Source organism: Bombyx mori, chromosome 3 (genome assembly GCF_030269925.1).
Source record: "Bombyx mori chromosome 3, ASM3026992v2".
Taxonomy (NCBI): domain Eukaryota; kingdom Metazoa; phylum Arthropoda; class Insecta; order Lepidoptera; family Bombycidae; genus Bombyx; species Bombyx mori.
The window spans coordinates 5872092-5893016 of record NC_085109.1 but is presented as its reverse complement, the minus strand read 5'-3'; the positions used below and the strand labels follow the sequence as shown (position 1 = coordinate 5893016).

The following is a 20925-nucleotide window of genomic DNA, read 5'->3' as shown; positions in this document are numbered from 1 at the left end:
ACTTTACTTTTATTACTTTAATCCTTCAAGAATGAATTTAAATCTGCTAATGACCTTGATAGAATACAAACATTTTTAAGAAAAAAATCTCTTTTAAAAAACACTGTGGTTTAAGGAAAAACATTTAAATTTTATGAATATTTAAACCGGTCGTGTGTGGTTACCAGATTCAAAGGATTTCAATCATTAACAGTGTTTTAGGGTATAGAAATTAGTTAAAATATCCACATTTAAATCGTCCAAGTGAGGTGTGCCCGTTTCACCAGTTAAATTAATTAAATAAACCTAAATCCTAAAATAACGTAACTTAATTAAAAGCTGTACATTGTGAATTCGGTTCATTCTCTGTAGTTTTCTAGTGTTCCATTCTGTGACGTATTCTGTGGTTCTCCAAGGATCTAATATGACAATTACATTTCATAGGCAATTTTTTTTTAATCACCATTTTACGCACCACTCATCGCCCGAGTGTGGTCGACCAGTTTAATACAGAACTATTTAATTTTGAAACAGTGGTAGTGGTAATTTTCTTCAAAAGATGGTGCGCGTGCAACTTGGCGCACGTGAAAGAAGTGAAACTTCTTTTGCGGCGTGCAGTATTGTGGTTTTCTTTATTTTTCATCTTTAAATCAAATTCCTCTTGTAATAGGGAATACTGTGTGTAAGAGAAACGACCTAGCTTGCTTTGTCCTTTTCCTTTCGCCAACGTCGAGTGGTTCGCGAGACGCTGTCTATTTTCTCACTCTCGCTCTTCCTGAATTGTATCTTTTCTCTCTAGCCATAACGAATCTGTCACAAGTTAAATTATACTTTCAACGCGCCTAAAGAAGTTTCACTTCAACAAATGACAGAGCTCTGAAATTCGTTGTCTTAATTATTATTTGTTGTTGAGATGGTTGGATTAGCTCACGGTCCACCTGGTGACCGAAGCCCATAGATATCAACAACGTAAAAGCCGCCACCTCGAGACATGAATTCTAAGGTCTCAGTTTATACTTATTCCGAATATCCAAATGCTACGTATGTGGTTTTTCAAACGAGGTTTATGAACATTTCATCAGCGAGTGACAGCAGTGACAATCTTGCATTAGACCGGATGAAAAAAAAAGATTTACGATAAAAAGAAAAAAGAACAAAGAAATACAGTACTTCTTCGAACCGAACAAAATATCGTCGACAACAATTTAATTAATATCCACAGCCTATTATTTCGCCGTTACGATTTGTCATCGTCTCACGAGTGACGCCGCAATAAATCACAGGATTTTTTTCTCTATCAAGACGACTTCTTTTCTTTTCTTGGGCTTTAGAAAAAAATACCAATTTGATAACGATCATACTTACTGGTTAATTTTTTCATGTATCTGTTTAAGTCTCGATCTTTGTTTTTTTTTTATTGATGAGCAGACGAGTTTACATCTGATCAGGTGTCTTCCGGGTCCATAGACACGAAATCGAAATACTCTACGAACCGAAACTTATGATTAATACGAGGAAAAATGACTTTTATATTGACGCCAAATTTTGTGAAGATTCACTTACACTACGTACATTTTTTATTTATTCATTAATTGCTTAGATGGGTGGACGAGCTCACGGCCCACCTGGTGTCAGGTGGTTACTAAAGCCCATAGACATCTACAACGTAAATGCCGCCACCCACCTTGAGTTATGAGTTAGGCAGGGTGGTGGTACCTACCCGTGCGAACACACCAGAGGTTCTACCACCAGCAGACATAATTCTTCACAATGTTTAAGATATGGTAATAACAACAAAGCCGTACAAATTTTATGGTGTTGTCCACCGGCTTAACAAGTAAAAGATAGCTTCCAAAACTGAGATCGTAGGAAATGCGAGGGGCTAACCGTAGAATAAATACTAAAGTCTAGTTGTTGATCCTAGCAATGGCGCTAAAATGACCACAAAATAAGTATTTGTTCCATTTACAACTATTAAGATTATCACAAGTCGCAAACAACATTAGTATAAAGACTTACGTACTGGTAATTCCAAATATGTATTTAAGAGATAAAACGTACTTTTGACCCGTAAATATCTCTTTTGATCAGAAAACATTTATTTTTCTTAGTTGCCAACATTATAACGAGTTTTGTGTTACGAAACGAATGTTTTGAAAATTGTCTGAGCTGGTAACAATCAAAGTAAGTATACAAAGAAAGATTAGTGAAATAAATTTAATTCATGTGTAGAAACGACTCAAGATTTTCAAGAAAAAGGTTTTTATTTATTTATTTTTTGCACAGATGTAGGAATTCGCTCACGGCGCATATGCCTTTAATTGGTTGTCGGGGCTCACAGAGATCACAAGGCGAATTTCGCGACCCACCTTATACCATGAGACCGAAGTCTCAATGTTATTGTTCGAGGTTTGTCTTCTTATAAGATTTTTTTTATTGCCCTTGTAGCCATACGAGAATACGGCCCACCTGATGGTGAGTGGTTACCGTCGCCCATGGACTACAGCAACGCCAAGAGTAGAGCCAAGCCACTGTCTACCGTTACCCGAACGCATTACTGTTCGCTTCAAAAATAGGCAGGTGTAACCTACCCGTGCGTGCTTACAATACACCTTGTCACTACTACATGCCTACCGTCCGATTAGCCTCCTCATGTCTCTAGGAAAACTGTATAAGCGCCTGCTCTACAAACGCCTCAGAGACTTAATTTCATCCAAGGACATTCTCATCGATGAACAATTCGGATTCCGCGCAAATCACTCATGCGTACAACAGGTGCACCACCTCACGGAGCACATTCTCGTAGGGCCAACCAAAGCCGATCTACACAGGAGCTCTCTTCTTCGACGTCGCAATAGCATTCGACAAAGTCTGACGAGGGTTTGTTTTCAAACTATTTCAACATGGGCGTGCCAGACAGTCTCGTGTTCATAGCACGGGACTTCTTGTCGAACCGCTCTTTTTGATATCGGGTCGAGGGATCCCGCTCCTACCCGCGAACTCTCACGCCCGGAGTCCCGCAAGGGTCCGTCCGCTCTCCGGTCCTCTTTGATTTGTTTACTAACGACATTCTCCGGTCGCCGCCGACCCATTTGGCCTTATTCGCCGACGACACGACCGTTTACTACTCGAGTAGAAAAAATTCTCTAATTGCGAGGAAACTCCAGAGCAAAGCCGTAACGTAAGGACAGTGGTTCCGAAAATGGCGCATAGACATTAACCCAACTTAAACAAGAATCAATCAATCTAATGAAAGTTTAGGAAACTATGTAAATTGATTCGAACTGGGATGTACATTGTTTGGCACTTTAATGTAATTTCTACATTTTTACAAGGAAATACCACAATTATCTGCGTGGTGCCTAGTATAGTACCACACGATCTCTTCTAGATGGTGTTGTACGTATATGCATTTTTTTTGCTTATATGGATGGACGAGCTCACAGCCCACCTGGTGTTAAGTGGTTACCGGAGCCCATAGATATCTACAACGTAAATGCCGCCACCCACCTTGAGATATGAGTTCTATGGTCTCAGTGTAGTTAGTTATAGCCCCACCTTTCAAATCGAAACGCATTACTGCTTCACGGCAGAGATAGGCGGCGTGGTGGTACCTACCCGTGCGGACTCACAAGAGGTCCCATTTGTCATGAGTTAATATAAAACAAAATTCACACTTCAGGTCTCAGGATACATTACTATGTTGTGATTCCGAGGTATTTTATCTCCAATTACCATTTAATACTAGGTAGAGCGAGAGCAACTTGTATGGCTCAAGTCAGGCAGTCGTAAGAGCCGATAGAACAACCTCGAAACCTTTTAAATTTCACAAAGGAGTACGCCAAGGTTGTATTTTATCGCCCATTCTTTTCAACGCCTATGGGGAGCACATAATGAGACGGACCTGCGAGAATTGGGATGGTGGCATTACAGTTGGTGGCGTGAAAATCACCAACCTTCGATACGCCGATGATACTACTCTTCTTGCAGCGAATGAGTCGGAAATGGTTGCGCTTCTGGACCGAATGGAGCGGATAAGCAAGGAGATGGGACTTTCCATAAACAGGTCCAAAACCAAAGTCATGGTGGTGGATAGGTCTGGAAAATTGGAACTCACTGGCGCATTAGACCTAGAAATAGTGGACAATTTTAACTACCTGGGTTCCAACATTAGTAACAATGGCTCGTGCGAGAAGGAAGTGCGCCGGAGAATTGGTATGGCTAAGAGTGCCATGACTCAGCTCGGAAAAATCTGGAGAGATCGCAACATATCCGTAAAGACCAAAACCAAACTGGTACGGACTCTAGTTTTCTCGATTTTTTCGTATGGCGCGGACCTGGTCACTGAAATCTGCAGACCGCAGACGCATTGACGCCTTTGAGATGTGGTGCTGGAGAAAGATGCTGCGTATTCCGTGGACAGCATTTCGGACCAACGTATCAATCTTGCAAGAACTCAAAATCTCCTCGCGGCTGTCCTCCGAGTGTCTTCGCTGAGTCCTTGAATACTTTGGTCACATCGCACGGAAGGATGGTAGCAATCTCGAGAGGATCATCGTGACTGGTAAGGTAAATGGGAAAAGACCTCGGGGGCGCAGCCCAATACGTTGGCCCGACCAGATCCGCACCGCTCTTGATTCCACGTTTCACAACGCCCTCCACACCGCCAGAGACAAGAATGGATGGAGAAAAATCGTGCGTGCTTAGGTGGTACAAAATGGTGGTCACGACCCTCAGCAATGAGGAATACGACGCAAGGAGGAGGAGGAGAGCGAGAGCATTTTCACCAGTGTACCCAAATAAAAAAAAAGATGTGTGGTGTCGTGGGACACCGGATAGGAACGAAGTTCCTTATTATAAAAATATTAATTTTTTTAAGTTCTATTCGAGGTATAAAGAAAATAATTATTCGGGTATACAATTTTTATTATGATTTTTTATTGCAAAAAAGAAATTGTATAGCCATCATACTAAGACTATAACATAAATAATAAAATCTTACGTTACGGACGTTTCTTCCCGGTTAGGGTACCCCAGTTCGTCCCATAAGGAACTTCGTTCCAATATAAAAATGAAACTCCAAAACATCAAAAGAAGTCGACAAAAAAAAAACTTATTACGAAAATTTGTGAATATTTACACCGCTCCCACTGATACTGTTCCACAAATAATTCATCATTTGCGGTCGCTGGAGACGTTCCCGCCGAAGTCTGCATTAAGGTGCTAACATCAATCATAACAGATCCAATTAATTACAATCAAGTGCTGGCCTGAAACGGGCGTGAATTGCTCACAAATAGTTCATTAAATGATTTCAGGGTATTATTATACTTATACGGGGAAAAGTTCACGGAGTTTACACATCTCAATTGTATCAGCATGTACATGAATTTCATTGAAAATTTAAATACATATTGCGGACGAAAAGAAAATTGTAGATATAAAATTTCAAAAAAAAATAATTCACAATCGATAATCGAAATATTAGATTACATGATTAGTTAAGAAGTTAAGAAAATTTAGTTTTAATCATACATTATTGTGACTAAAACTAAATTTTAAAATTAAAATTAAATTTAAATTAAAGAGATGGCGCGACATCGTGAGACGCATCAAGTCTGCCCCTTCCAACACTACATGACGATCACGACCACTCTGTCAAGAGTGACACGACTGAGAAGAAGAAGAAGATTGTACTTTTTTCTATTTTATGTCATTAAGAACAAATTTACGGTTTAATGTAGCGTGTATTCTATCAATGTAACACTTCTTCTTTGCATTTGACAAAAATATACAGTTTCGTTGTTACGAACCCAATACCGAAGTACGAAGAAAAAACCAATGATGAATTCAAGTCTCATTACAAATAAATAGTCTTCGTCTGATTTCAAAATGAGTATTTAGTATGTGTATATTTGTTTGCTTTTACATTTCGATTACTTATGGGAATTATTATGGATAGCTTGATGAAAAAATTACAAAATTTTGGAACCTTTGGAATTTACGCTAAAATTTACTTAAATTTTATATTTGTGACATCTGACAATCAATGGCAAGCGTAAGTAGTTCTAGCTGCAATCATTGTACAATTGCGTTACATCACGTCTAAATGTTTTACGGAATTATTCTAATTACTTTTAAATTTCACAAATACTTTAAAGTCTCAATTTCACGATCGCTCATAATTTAAAGATTCTGCAAGATTACGTCTCACAACTTACGTTTTTCAGTTTGCCGTTGAATTATTCCAACTATCGTGTCGTTTCCTAATTCAAGAGAATCGTGCCTATATTTAGCAAATATAATTCTTTTACACCCTCATTCGTGTACACAAGGCAATAAGGACATCCAAAACGACGAAAATGTCACCGTTAATAATATACCCAAGGGAATGGCTACAAGTTTACTCAAATGTAATTACAAGACGTTATGTTGATTGTGCTATTTGCAATATCGAGTTGATTCGCGTTTATTACTTAGCTTACTTGGATTGTGGTTATTTTCACGAAATCGCTTATCTATGTACCTATATTAATAGTATAATGTACTCGATATTGTACTATTCAAAACTACATACAATTTGAATCTTCTAAGACATTGGTTGAAAATATTTAACACTTTCCATTTTAAAGTTTTTTATTTTTATTGCATAGATGGGTGGACGAGCTCACAGTCCACGTGGTGTTAAGTGGTTACTGGAGCCCATAGACATCTACAACGTAAATGCGCCACCCACCTTGAGATATAAGTTCTAAGATCTCAGTATAGTTACAACGGCTGCCCTACCCTTCAAACCGAAACGCATTACTGCTTAATTACTGATTACTATTTAATAGTACTTGTAAGTTTATATAGTTTAAAATACATGTGGGCGGGTAAGCAGGAGTCACGCGCTCCAGTCGGGGGTACAGAATACCATAATGTAACCAAGTCATCATTTTATCGGTTCTGCGGTGGTGATGACCGCAGATCCGGCAACATCAGGTGGACCAAGATGTAGTCTGATCGTCTGAGTAAGAAAATAAGATAAATCACTTTAGTTCCTCTTGTAATACGTAATCAAGATGATAGACATCGACGTACCTGACTATAGCCTGACAAGGGCCAGCAAATGAACTTCATTCTCACGAGGGACCACATGTATCTTAACGTATAGAGGCTGATCAGCGTCAAACTCCCAAGAAAAATGACCTAACTACGCCAATGGTCATAAGATCAAAGATTGTCCAAAACTGGTTCCATGAACGCCAAATTGAATTGAAAACACTGTTATAGTACGCGCTTTCTTGAAAAGAATCAAAAATATATATATGAAAATTATAGCACAGAACTAAAACTTATACCTCTAAAACTGTAATGTGCATTGAGCAGTGAAATATTAATTAATATCATTTGCAGTTTCTTATTCTTCGTCTTAATCGTCATCATTGTTTGCAAGAAACCTCCTCAGTGCATCATTGTCTTATTGTACACATCAGTGTCAACTTGATGGAGAGCACTTATTCACTACATCAATGATAACAAGTACTTCAGTAGAGGATATAGTATATCATTGAATAAACTGATTCACAAATAGTCTCACAACAACGATCTGAGTACAGTATTAATTTACACCTCAATTCCAGGTATGAAATGAACCGAAAATACAAATGTGCCTAAAGGCTGTTTCGAATTAAACCGAATATCGACCAGTTGCATTAATGAGAATCAATTTTATTTACTACTTAATGTTCTTAGCTTTTATAAAAACAAAGTTTTTTGGGGTTTCTTGTATTGTTACGATATCTGGTATCCAGAGTAAAGGATTAACACTAACATATTTTTTCGCATTCTATTCAACAATATTCTTGCGACAAACAATTCTCTGAACGAATGTGGCCAGCGAAAGCATTGTGGCGAGCCTTGGAGTGGACCTGCCTAGCAATGGACGTCTATAATCTAATAATGGTGTTGATGATGCCGACGATGCCAATGAGAACTTGGTCAACGAGATCTAAACACGGCTAATTATAAAAAGAATCAAACTAAAATAACTAACCAGGTTTCCAAATATTCCATAATATCTCAAAGTACGTTCCAACAACAAAGAACAACAACGGCATCATCATCATCATCATTATCTATACTAATATAAATCTACAGTAGTTTTTACGGATGTTCCGTTATAACTACTGAACCGTGCATCCGATTGACTTGAAACTTGGTATCCATTTAGAAAATACATGTACTTAATGGATAGGCTAATATTTATATGAGTGTTGGACTCCCTACGCCAGTTGCGGTGGCGCTAATGATGAGAATTTTTGTGGAGGTGAGCAATACTAATGTTAATTTTAAATGCCCAGCAAAGCGGACGGGTACAGCAATTTTTTTTTTTTTTTTTTTTATTGCTTAGCTGAGTGGACGAGCTCACAGCCCACCTGGTGTTAAGTGGTTACTGGAGCCCATAGACATCTACAACGTAAATGCGCCAACCACCTTGAGATATAAGTTCTAAGGTCTCAATTATAGTTACAACGGCTACCCCACTCTTCAAACCGAAACGCATTACTGCTTCACGGCAGAAATAGGCAGGGTGGTGGTACCTACCCGTGCGGACTCACAAGAGGTCCTACCACCAGTAGCAGCTAGTTAGACTATAAAAACGTCCGCTGGTAGACAGGTCCCTTCCAAGGTTCGCCACAATGCCTTCGCTGTCCGCACTCGTTCAGAAAATTGATTATAAACAGTTCTCCTTAGTTTTCGAAAAGTAGCTTAACGGCATTGATTTATATAACACAAGTTGTTGATATAAATCGAGAACGCAAAATGTATCATAATTTAACATTAATCCAGACTTTGAAACCTATAACATAATATTGAATTGAAACAGTACTCTCGTCATCAATCTCGTACCAAAATGCATTATATCAGTATATAAATAGAATATTTATGGTTCATGAAACGTTTCTAGAGAATATCATTCGTCAATCGATCCTATATGTATGTATTAAAATATACACTGCAGGCCAAAAGTTTAAGACCACATATTTATCGAGAATGTAATTTATAAACGATCATAAAAAAAATGTGTGCGTGTACTAGTGTACACACGTAAGAAGTGAAACTTATTTATGGCCTTATTTTTCGAAAAATGATCTACATGCAACTTTCTAGAAATTGGTTAAATAAAGTTAAATTAGATAAAGTTTAAACAAAAGGATTTTATTATCATAGACATGAATACAAAAAAATGTGTGCGTGTACTAGTGTACACACGTAAGAAGTGAAACTTGTTTATGGCCTTATTTTTCGAAAAATGATCTACATGCAACTTTCTAGAAATTGGTTAAATAAAGTTAAATTAGATAAAGTTTAAACAAAAGGATTTTATTATCATAGACATGAATACAAAAAAGTTAAATTAGATAAAGTTTAAACAAAAGGATTTTATTATCATAGACATGAATACAAAACAGATGGCGCGTAACGGAAAAATGTGACGCGTAACCGAAAAATGTGACGGTAAATTTTTTTCCAACGCCGATAAGGAAGTTTCACTTCAAAAAGTTAAATTAGATAAAGTTTAAACAAAAGGATTTTATTATCATAGACATGAATACAAAACAGATGGCGCGTAACGGAAAAATGTGACGCATAACCGAAAAACGTGACGGTAAATTTTTTTCCAACGCCGATAAGGAAGTTTCACTTCAATAAAACAGTTAAATATAATTAAGGATACATTTAAAATTGTTAGTGGGTAGTCACTAGTTAACAGAGCTTTCTTCGTGGCTTTTAATGTATTATATAACTTAATGTTTATCAAAACTGTCGATTCTCAGTAGTCGAATTATAAATCGCGATTCACATAATGTTTTCGTTGATACTACAAAATTGAAAACGATGTTGTACTAGGCCAAATATAAAATGGTAGGGCGATATCAACAGATTTATTAAAGACTAGCCGTTAGTCGCGGCTTCGTTGGCCTGGTTCAGGAAAAGTGTCATTGTTTGTAGTTTCCCGTGGGAATGAGATTTGTTCTCGGGATAAAAGGTCAAAAGCCTATGTCAATCTCCTGACATAATACAGTCACTTAAAAGAAAACATATCATATATACCATTGCTTCATTTCGACGTGAAAGAAGGACATAAAAACACACAAACCAACAAGAACAATTTAAGTGTCTGGGAAATCCACGGACTTTCCTACAATAAATTAAGGAGAAAATGCAAAATTATATATCTTACATTTCAAAATTATCTTTTACTTATTTGCGTTTATAAAATGGGTCTCCTTAATTTTTAAAGATCACGATCGCCTATATAAATCACAGCTGGAGAATCACTACCCACATTGGGTCACAAGATTAAAGACTCAAATTAATTATTATTGATTTTTAACAAAGGCATTATCATATTACGCCCTCCTTGGGCGGTACGAGTCCGTAGATGATCAATAATATATTGGTATCTTATCATACATAACTGGGTACGTACCTGGCTTCCTGCGCATTCGCCACTGCACCGGCAGCGGCGCCGGGCTGCCGGAGCCCGACAACGCCAGCTTGAAGCCGTCACCTAAAAATAAAAACCCACAATGAAACTTGTATCAAACCATACCAAACATAAACATACAATCTCATAAGAAAAAACTTTCATTACACGTTTTCATACAGAATAATATAAAAAAATAATAGATTAAAAAACTAACAAGATACGCTTTTATAGAAAATTTATAGGGGTGCTTTTCAGGATATTATCAAAATGACCCCTCTACTCATATCTGTTCATAAAATATTTATAACTACTGATACCATGCACCCCACGCTTTTTTACAATAAAATCATTTTTTCTTACACTATTTTAATTCAAATTTATTAATTTTTTGAAGTGAAACTTCCTTATCGGCGTTGGAAAAAAATTTACCGTCACATTTTTCGGTTACGCGTCACATTTTTCCGTTACGCGCCATCTGTTTTGTATTCATGTCTATGATAATAAAATCCTTTTGTTTAAACTTTATCTAATTTAACTTTTTTGTATTCATGTCTATGATAATAAAATCCTTTTGTTTAAACTTTATCTAATTTAACTTTATTTAACCAATTTCTAGAAAGTTGCATGTAGATCATTTTTCGAAAAATAAGGCCATAAATAAGGTTCACTTCTTACGTGTGTACACTAGTACACGCACACATTTTTTTTTTCTATTTTTTCGTTGGATTTTCTATAAAAGCGTATTTTGTTAGGTTTTTTAAACTTTTATTTATTTTTCATTTTTTAGTTGAATTTCAATGTTTTCTTTTTTTTCCAATATATATTTTTTTTAATATTGAATTGTCATCGATCCTTAAGAAGTATACCAAATTTCGAGTTAATCCGACGTTTTGAAGGGGGTCAAAATCATGTTCAAAGATTCCGTTACATACTAACATACATACGTTTGAAGCTAATAAAAACGTATTAATATTCATACAGGATTGAATTTAATTTTGTAAAACAGTAAATAAAGTGTTAATTTCTGAAGCTGTTCCTTTTAATTTTCGTACAGTACGTAATTAGAGTATGTACAGAACGCCACGCGACAAATGAACATTAAGCGCAGTACAACATTGAACACAAACCGGCACGTCACATTAGCTTTTAAGAATATTATAATCTGTACTCCTAATGCTTTTGTCGTGTATTTTTATAGTATAATAGTACTTACTGTTTTCTTTCTATTAAAATTATTGTTAATATATGTATTTGGTGTAATAGGAATTAATGAAACGAAAATGATTCCACAGAATTTACAATAAAACAGGGCGTTTTATTACATTGTTTAAACATTTTTCAATGTCTAAAAATAAATAATAGTTTAAAAAACTAACAAAATACGCTTTTATAGAAAAAAAATATTTTATTGTAAAAAAGCGTGGGGTGCTTTTCAGGATATTATGAATATAACCCTTCTACTCATATCTGTTCATAAAATATTTATAACTACTGATACCAAGCACCCCACGCTTTTTTTACAATAACATCATTTTTTCTTAAACTATTTTTAATTCATATTTATTAAAATTTATTTTCTATTTTTTAGTTGGATTTTCTATAAAAGCGTATTTATTTTGTTAGGTTTTTTAACCTATTATTTATATTTAATATTTTAGTTGAATTTGAATTTTTAAATTTTTTTTTATTTTGAATTGTCATCTGTCCTTAATAAGTATGCCAAATTTCGAGTTAATCCGATGTTTTGAAGGAGGTCAAAATCATGTTCAAAGATTCCGTTACATACTAACATTCGTAGACTAACATGCATACGTTTGAAGCTAATAAAAGCGTATTAACAAAATCATGTAAGCTTAACGAAATGATTAAATTCATATTCAAGACCGCGACATCTATTGTTCATATTATAAACTAAGAATACTCGTGTTGTAATATGGTAAGCGCATCCATTCGAAGAAAATCAATCCTTGGCTTATTCGAGCTCAGGTTTAACGGCGCGTTGTAATAGTAAGACTATTTGTCGGCAGATGGCGCGCTTAAGCATATTCAAAGATGAACTAAATTAGAAACTAGATTATATTTGGGGATATCATTGTTTATGCGATGATTAAATTATTTCTTATAAGAAACAAACAAATGTCAATTTGTAATTGTCAAATTGTAAGGATTTTTTTTAAATCTTATACTTATACCATCTTATACTAATCTACTATTAGTCCCCGATATATCAACTATCACGGGACTCATTAAGGAACTTATTAAATGAAGTGAAAATTCTGTTAAGAACGAGATAAATAATAATATCTAAAAAGAAGATGGCGCGGCGTCGCAATTTTAAAAGAATTCGGAGCACAGAAAGATCACTAATTGTTAATTTCAAACGAGTCAATTCCAGAGAGAACAGATTGTATGAGAACAAAACGGCCAATTCAGGGTTATAAGATGTTTTTAGAGGAATATAAAATTGTTTGTCTTCTGGAGTTACGGTAGGTACTGTAAGCAGGGAGTTTGATAAAGGAATAGGGAATATGCGGCTTGAATGAAGTGTTATAAGAATACAACATACATTACAACACCCAAAACAAATTTATTTTGAGCCAATTGCGAAAGGAAGAAATTGATAGTTCAAAATAAACGAAAAGCAGTTACTGAGAAGGCGTTCAAGTTTCTAAAGATCTACAATCCAATCTCAATAATACACATCGCTGTAGTCAATACCGAAAACGGCCTCTACAAGTATTTTAGTCCCACGAAAATTTTAATTAAAATTGAAATCAAATTTATGAAGTCAGCACAATTAAGTTACATCACTGAAAATGAATTTTATATTTTCATGAAAGGATTAATATCTTAAAGTCCTTCTTAATTAATAGCCCAAGTTTTGTGATTTCAGCCAAAGGCGTTGAACTTTCTGAAACAATGTTTCTGTCCTTAGGGTGAAAGTATTTAGTCTTGTCCTTATTTATTTCTATCGAACTCCTTTCAAAAGACCATTTTGAACACTTTTCGTTCGTTAATTTGCCGATATGAAAATTAAATAAGGTTTGTATTTAACCACAAACTATGAAGTTCTTCACTTACTTGATAGTTTTATGTTTGATGTAGTATATTTTTTGGTACTGTTACACTGTAGATATATAACGAGCGGGTATGTGCCACTGTTCTACTTATTTCTGCCGAACTGTCCCAAGTTCCCGTTTGAAGGTTTGGACAGCCGTTACATACACAAAACTAATTGATGCGACCTCGTGTCTTAAAATGGACTTGTCTATTTGCTAGACAAGTCCATTTTCTATTTGCTATATAATGTATAATACATCACAATATAAATTCGCTTACGTTTATTAATTAAGTTTTTTATTTTTAATTAATTTTTATTTATTAAAGAAGTATAATTAATTTTTAAATTTTTTTAATTAAATTTAATTAATTTAATTCATTAAGCTTTTATTTATTAGATATATCTATACTAATATATAAATTTACAGTGGTTTTTACGGATGTTCCGTTATAACTACTGAACCATGCATCCGATTGACTTGAAACTTGGTATCCATGTAGAAAATACATGTACTTAATTGATAGCCTAATATTTATATGAGTGTTGGACTCCCTAATAATAATGACAAAAATAATAATGTTAATTTTAAATGCTGAGTGAAGCGGGCGAGTACGGCTAGTACATACATAATAATATACATCATAAAACTATATAAATATATTTATATGCGAATTAAAATCTACACAAAATAACGTTTTGTATAACATAGAATTTTAATAGAAAATAAATTTATTTTAATATAATTTTAACATAAATGAACAAGTGAATCGAGTTATTTATAATTTGTAAATCTTCTAATCGAAATTAAAGATTAACAAAATGAAAATAGTTGCGTGAATTACTGAGAATCGATCACTAAGCAAATTCATTGAAATTCGACAGGTAATATGTCGGCCTAGCCAGTAGGTACATTTAAAATCGTAAATAGATTCTTGTTTTGGTCTATGTGTTTTACAGATTCACGCAATGACTGACTAACCATGCCGTTGTACTTTATAATCGAGACTTATAACTCACATCTCAGGATTGCCGGCGGCATATACGAGTACATCGTAATTTCTACGGAGTCCGGTAACCATTTAACACTGCAATAAAAAAACATGTGGCGGTAGTTTTTCACTGGTGGTAGGACCTCTTGTGAGTCCGCACGGGTAGGTACCACCACCCTGCCTATTTCTGCCGTGAAACAGTAATGCGTTTCGGTTTGAAGGGCGCGGCAGCCGTTATAACTATACTTGAGACCTTCGAACTTATATCTCAAGGTGGATGGCGCATTTACGTTGTAGATGTCTATGGGCTCCAGTAACCACTTAGCACCATATGGGCTGTGAGCTCGTCCACCCATCTAAGCAATAAAAAAAAACATGTGGCGGTAGTCATTACAGAAAACATTGATGATATTAATTTATCCCTAATGGGAAAGGCAAAGGACTTTAGTCCATACAGCCAGGCCAGCTTGTTCTTGGTAATAATTGGAGAATTTTGGTAGTTTTAAAGGTCGAAGCCACTCTTCATTGTTCTTAAAGTAAGGCCGAAGCCATGTCTTGTCTTATTGTTCACAGAACACAAGATATTTGACAGATGCCTGAATCCCGCTTACGACATTTTCAAGATAAGCTTTCATTTAAACAAGTTCCGAACAACAACATTCGGACTGCCGAGCTATTTCACCCGCTCGGTGGAAGATCTTCCGTTTGTCGTAAATCTCCTGTAAACATTTAAGCCCCGGAGTTTACACTTGTATATTGAGAAGTGAGATAAACTAGGGCGATTTTTTTATTAATTAAAATCTGTTAACGAATGAAAACTATATCAATTTTTAATTATTAAGATACATGTTTGCTCGTATAAAAACATGACCACATCAGTAAAACCCAACGGTTAGAGTTACACGACGCTATGATACCCTGACATCTGGTAGTACAGTTGCGTAGTACCTACGAGTACGTACGACGCCTTTTTTTATGTTGCCCGTGCAGGCAGACGAGCATACGGCCTATCTGATGGTAGGTGGTTACCGTCGCTCATGGACGTCAGCAATGCCAGGGACAGAGCCAAGCCGCTGCCTACCGCTTACCAAACCGCTGCCTACCGCTATGTGACTTTTAAATTCAAAATTCATGTACGACATCTCAGCCTTATCTAACTACATTCCCTTCATGCCTTCAGAGTAACAGTGGTATCTCATAAATAGAAGTCTCCGTCTCAATTATTCCAGATGCGCGGGACCTATATCCCTCGAAGTTTACTGACCTCCTTATTTCTGCCGAGAAAGCGTACGTAAATTCCGATTTGAGACGGCGGCATTCAACTTCTGATACACGAATTTAGGTACTCACTTAACTCCATATGTAGGATCAACTGATATGTTCAACTAGTGTAAAAAAAATGGTTGTAGCTTCTATAAACAACACAACGTGAGTCATAACTTGATTTTCCCGTTGTTATCTTTGTGACATAAATGACTTTGGTACGAAAGGGACTATCATCGATTTAGAGAAAATTTTAGAAATCAAAACTTACATTGCGATTCTTATGGCATCCACTAACCGATTCAACATCAGAAGAGTATGAGCTAGAATAGTCTCATAATTATCCTGCCCTTCTCCCAGTCACTTGGGGTCGGCGCAACATATTTTCACCTTCCATACTCTTCTATCATATACCATTTCTTCGCCCACTCCCCTCTTAACCATATTGTCTTTCACGCAAGCCATCCATTTCTTCTTATGTCTACCTCTTCCTCTATATCCCTCCACATTCATAGTTAACATTCTCTTACCAACGTCATTTTCATTTCGTCTCATCACATGTCCATACCGTCCCAAACGCGCACTTCTCAGCTTCTATGTCACAGGGGCCACTGTCAGACTTCCTCTAACATATTCATTCCGTATTCTATCCATTCTCATTACTTTACACATCCATCGCAACATTCGCATCTCTGCTGCATGCAATCGCCTTTCAGAATATGTCTATGCTTAATTAAAAACAAGCACTAGCAAATCGCAGAAAAGCTCTACTAATTTTAATGTGACAGCATATATTTCAAAGAAACAACAAGATTTTTATTTTCAAAATGCCTCAACTCAAAAGAGCTATGAACTGTTTATTTAATAACCGCGTGAAGTTAATTCAGTGAAACTTATAGTTGAATCCAGTGTAATTTCCAATTTAATTAAACTTCGGATGAGGAGAACACAAGCGCACGCGTAACTAGCGTAAGATGTAGGGTTGGCAGACAAAAATAGCAGTAAATATTATTCCTAATGAATACTTCTTAACAACAATCGTTTACTTGATGTAGGGCACGGGAAAATGTAACTGGAACCTACAGGCCATTCAGTTCAGCCCTCATTCAATTCAGAACGACTGAATGCTCCATGGTAGAAGTAAGTACGTTTTTATTTGTAGATTTTGATTACAGTAAGTAACACACTGTGGAAGTTGTTCCTTAACAAAATATACTATTAGCCATACCATGTCGATATTTACTAAATAATTGGTAGCTGGACTCAGGATTAGCATTACGCACAGTCGCGTACACATTTCGCTACAAGAATAGCTATTAGATCACGAATGACCAATTTACACAGCGAGGGGTTTTTGAATATCAACGTCGAAATTGTGCAATTGCGTCATGCGATCGTTTTAAACGGCAAAATTGTATTGGATCTAAAATGTTTTACTGGTGGTAGGACCTCTTGTGAGTCCGCGCGGGTAGGTACCACCACCCTGCCTATTTCTGCCGTGAAGCAGTAATGCGTTTCGGTTTGAAGGGTGGGGTAGCCGTTGTAACTATACTGAGACCTTAGAACTTATCTCAAGGTGGGTGGCGCATTTACGTTGTAGATGTCTATGGGCTCTAGTAACCACTTAACACCAGGTGGGCTGTGAGCTCGTCCACCTAACTAAGCAATAAATAAATAAAAAATTAAGAAATAACCGATTCAAATCGCATTATCGAAATCTGACAACCCTATATGCAAGCAAATGCAACGTAGCGGTGGTTACGGGAGCTATATTAAAATAGTTTCTGTAATATCGGTTTTAATGCGGTACGCAAGTGCAATTCGCTCGCTTTTGTTTTCTCATATTGCGCATTTGTGTGATGGATTTGAAAGGCAAGCCTTCATAGTCGTTTCGGTATAAATAGAAGCCACTGAAATCGAATCGAATCGTTTACGGATAATACAGTGATTTAACTTATAAATGCCGAAATAGCTAACGATAATTGAGGCCTATAAAATCAAAGGCAGCTATATCCAAGTCTGTCAAATATTCAGGTAAACTACGAAAATCGGCCCTAAACACGTCATTACGGATCCTCTCTATCCATCGAAGTACTACTGCTCTTGCTAGGGCCAGATATTCTTTATTTTAAAACAGATTTAAGTATAAAGAATGAGAATATTACTAATAATCTGAATTTTAAATGATAAAACTTCGTTTATTAGTACTTAATACAGAGTAAACTTAACTTTTTTGAACTGAATTTGTTAGAGATTTAGCTGCATTTGTTATAACATGAAAACACTAAAGCATGTTCAACTAACTAAACAAGATAGAGCCATTGTTAATACATTTTACGACATTATGGCGATTAGCTGCCTTTGATTTTATAGGCCTCAATTGGTTTATGTTTGGAAACGCATTTTATGTGTCTAACGAAACGCACCAAGTGCGAATTGAAAGCTAGAATAACAGTTATCTGATTTTACGATTGAGGCACGGTATCAGTTTCGATCTCCTAGAACAATGTAAGTGGTACGGAAATTATTATTGCCATACTCGTAGAATATTACTCACTGACTTTACTTCGCTAGATACACCGAAGAACTGTTATTTCTAGGGCAGATGCTAGCAAGCTCTTTCAGAATGAGCCCATTGATCTCGTTCACCAGAATAGCCCCCAGAGGCTACTGGCAGTGTGCGATTAAGCAACGTAAATCTAACGCGTCACTAAAATAACTTTATAATAAACCGCTGCACGAATGTCACGTGACTTGGCAAACGAAACGTGACTGTGACGTCAAAAGTCAACAATACGGTTTTTTTTACGTAGCCAGCTTGTGTAGTGGTTACCACACCTATAGCGGGGACCACAAAATGTGTGTAGGCAACGTGGATTAGAACGTTACGCTAATATTGTGTTCGAACGTGTATTATATTATACATTTAAATAAAAACGGATAAATTACACATTTTCTATTTAGTGATTCAAAATTCATAAAAAAATTACCATAAATAGATGAAAATACAGTTATTATACGTTTAGTTTCCTTTACAAAAAGTAGAAACAAAATGTTAACATCTAGAAGTTAATTTACAGCTAATAAGAAACCATACTTAATTCAACAGGTTAGCATCATGTCTTGAGCTAAGTCTAAAGCTAACGAGATGGACAGAGAGAACAGATTCGAAAAATGTTATTTTAGTGTTTTTAAAATTTCCTATTACTCTTCGTGTACCCCTAGAATTGACAAGGGCCGTGGGCGGCAGAACACTGACGTGAATGGTGTGCACTTGACATCACTGATAATTAGTGAAACAAGGCACTTTCTGGTTCAAAATTGTTTAAGTTTTCAGTAAAGTCCCGTAATTTTAATTCTCTAAGGTTTATAATAGTTTAAATAACTATTTTTAGGAAACAAATGTGAAGCATTGTAAAAAGATAACAACAATCCTAAAGGGATCTTAAGTAAGCAATCTTTAACAATGAGATTTATTGACACACGGATCCTATGCTAATAAGTACATTTTTATGACAATTAAAGTTAAGCTCAAGGATCCAATCAAATAGTAAAATAGAACGGACTCACAAATCACACCTAGTCAAACAGACAGAGCTTCCGTACGCGAACGCGTACATTTTCTGGTAATATAAGAGCGCCACGAACCTTTTCCGTACTGCTTTTTATAGACAGCGGGGTACTTAAAAAAAAACAAAAAGTAAAATATCCAACAATATGCAAAACCACATAAGACGGTTTTCTAAAGAGCATTATTGTGTCAGATTCTTTGTCTAATTCGTTTGATATTTTTGTTTTCACAATTCGATACCGGAAAGAAACTCGCACACACATCATGACGTCAAAACACGCATATATGTTCATAAAATCCTCATTGTGTACCCGGCAAACAAAGGGAATCCATAAAGCGGAACTGATGATCTCGAATGGGTTTCAGTCCGCGTTCCTCGACGCGTGAGGGTTTTGTTTATACGTTTTCCAATACAAAACATTTATGGATCGCGACTTGCCCTGAATATTCAGAACGTGTCCATAGCGATACGCCGGTGGCACATGACAAAAGATTTTTGTCATACTTAAACGTAATACTCATGTTCTGATATTATGTGGACTGTGTGACCAGAATGTTTGTCATGACGTTTGTCAAGTATGAATTTAGCTTAAAACTACTACTATGTACTAAGCTAGCTAGTTTAAGAGTAATATTAAATTCCTTATCTTCTAATTTGAACGCCCGCATAAGTGCTACAATAGCATTTCAAGCGCAGAAACTTGGGTCTTGGTCCGGGTAGCCACTTCCAAAGATGTTTGTTCTTGTCCTTGCTAGGCCATCACACTCACAAAGTTTGCTGCATAGTTTCCATAAAGAATCGGCAAGTTGATTAGCCAGTAATATTCTGGTAGGCAGCGACTGGCTGTGTATTTGGAATTGATGACATGACAATGACAACAAAACAAAGTGCTGACTAGTGTCGAAATGGTGTGTGAGGGTCCGAAGCAATTATCTTAGCTGACTTTTACCTCGTGGCTTTGTCTGTATTAGTTTCACTCAGAAACTCTTTAATATATTGTAACCCCTTGGTAAGTCTTCAGTTTTTAAAAGGAATCATATGCACTCTAGCGGCAACGCGGAGTGTATTTAATAGGCCACCAGTGTCTTAAGGCCCATGAGAGACCACTGAGAATGTCGGTTGTTTTATTATTAAATATATTACTCTACAATTTCAGCCACACAAGGATTCATAGCGTATTTATTGCATTTGCAAATTGTCTAAGACTATATATTATACCAGCACCCGCTTCTGAACCGGTTTTAGGATCATCGATGTACCAGATTTTCAACAACAATTTTACTTCTCTTCTGCCATTTCATCTTAGCGTAGATGTACATTCAGAAAACTGTAATGAAATATGTATGAATTAAAAGGTTGAATTTTATCATAGACTATATGCAGTGTTCTCTGTCAAAATCTTTGGTTATTCCGCGTATATGCCTAGTTTCAAACACAGCCTATGTGCTACCTATGCTGTATGTTCCTGGATGCTGTATGTTAATTGGAGCTATCCTAAAGCCGTCGATTGTAGTGATGCAAACCAGTGTTCGTAATTTCCTTAAAACCGCTTTGCATGTCGCCGAACACTGAGCTTGGTAA

The 20925-nt window shown here is 36.1% G+C and overlaps 1 protein-coding gene and 1 long non-coding RNA gene across 3 annotated transcripts in view; one reads left to right on the top strand and one right to left on the bottom strand.

The window, feature by feature from the left end:
- LOC101738997 (dual 3',5'-cyclic-AMP and -GMP phosphodiesterase 11) overlaps positions 1–20925 on the bottom strand; it is a 267871-nt gene that overhangs the window by 209128 nt on the left and 37818 nt on the right. For both annotated transcript variants that reach the window (XM_062675410.1, XM_012695157.4), the window contains exon 2: positions 10460–10540. In XM_062675410.1, coding sequence (XP_062531394.1) covers positions 10460–10475 — 16 coding nt within the window. In that variant the 5' untranslated portion in view covers positions 10476–10540. The remainder of the gene's footprint in view (positions 1–10459; positions 10541–20925) is intronic.
- On the top strand, positions 12053–15327 carry LOC134201183 (uncharacterized). Its single transcript, XR_009976392.1, has 2 exons — positions 12053–12945; positions 15083–15327. It is a non-coding gene; the product is annotated as an uncharacterized LOC134201183 (long non-coding RNA).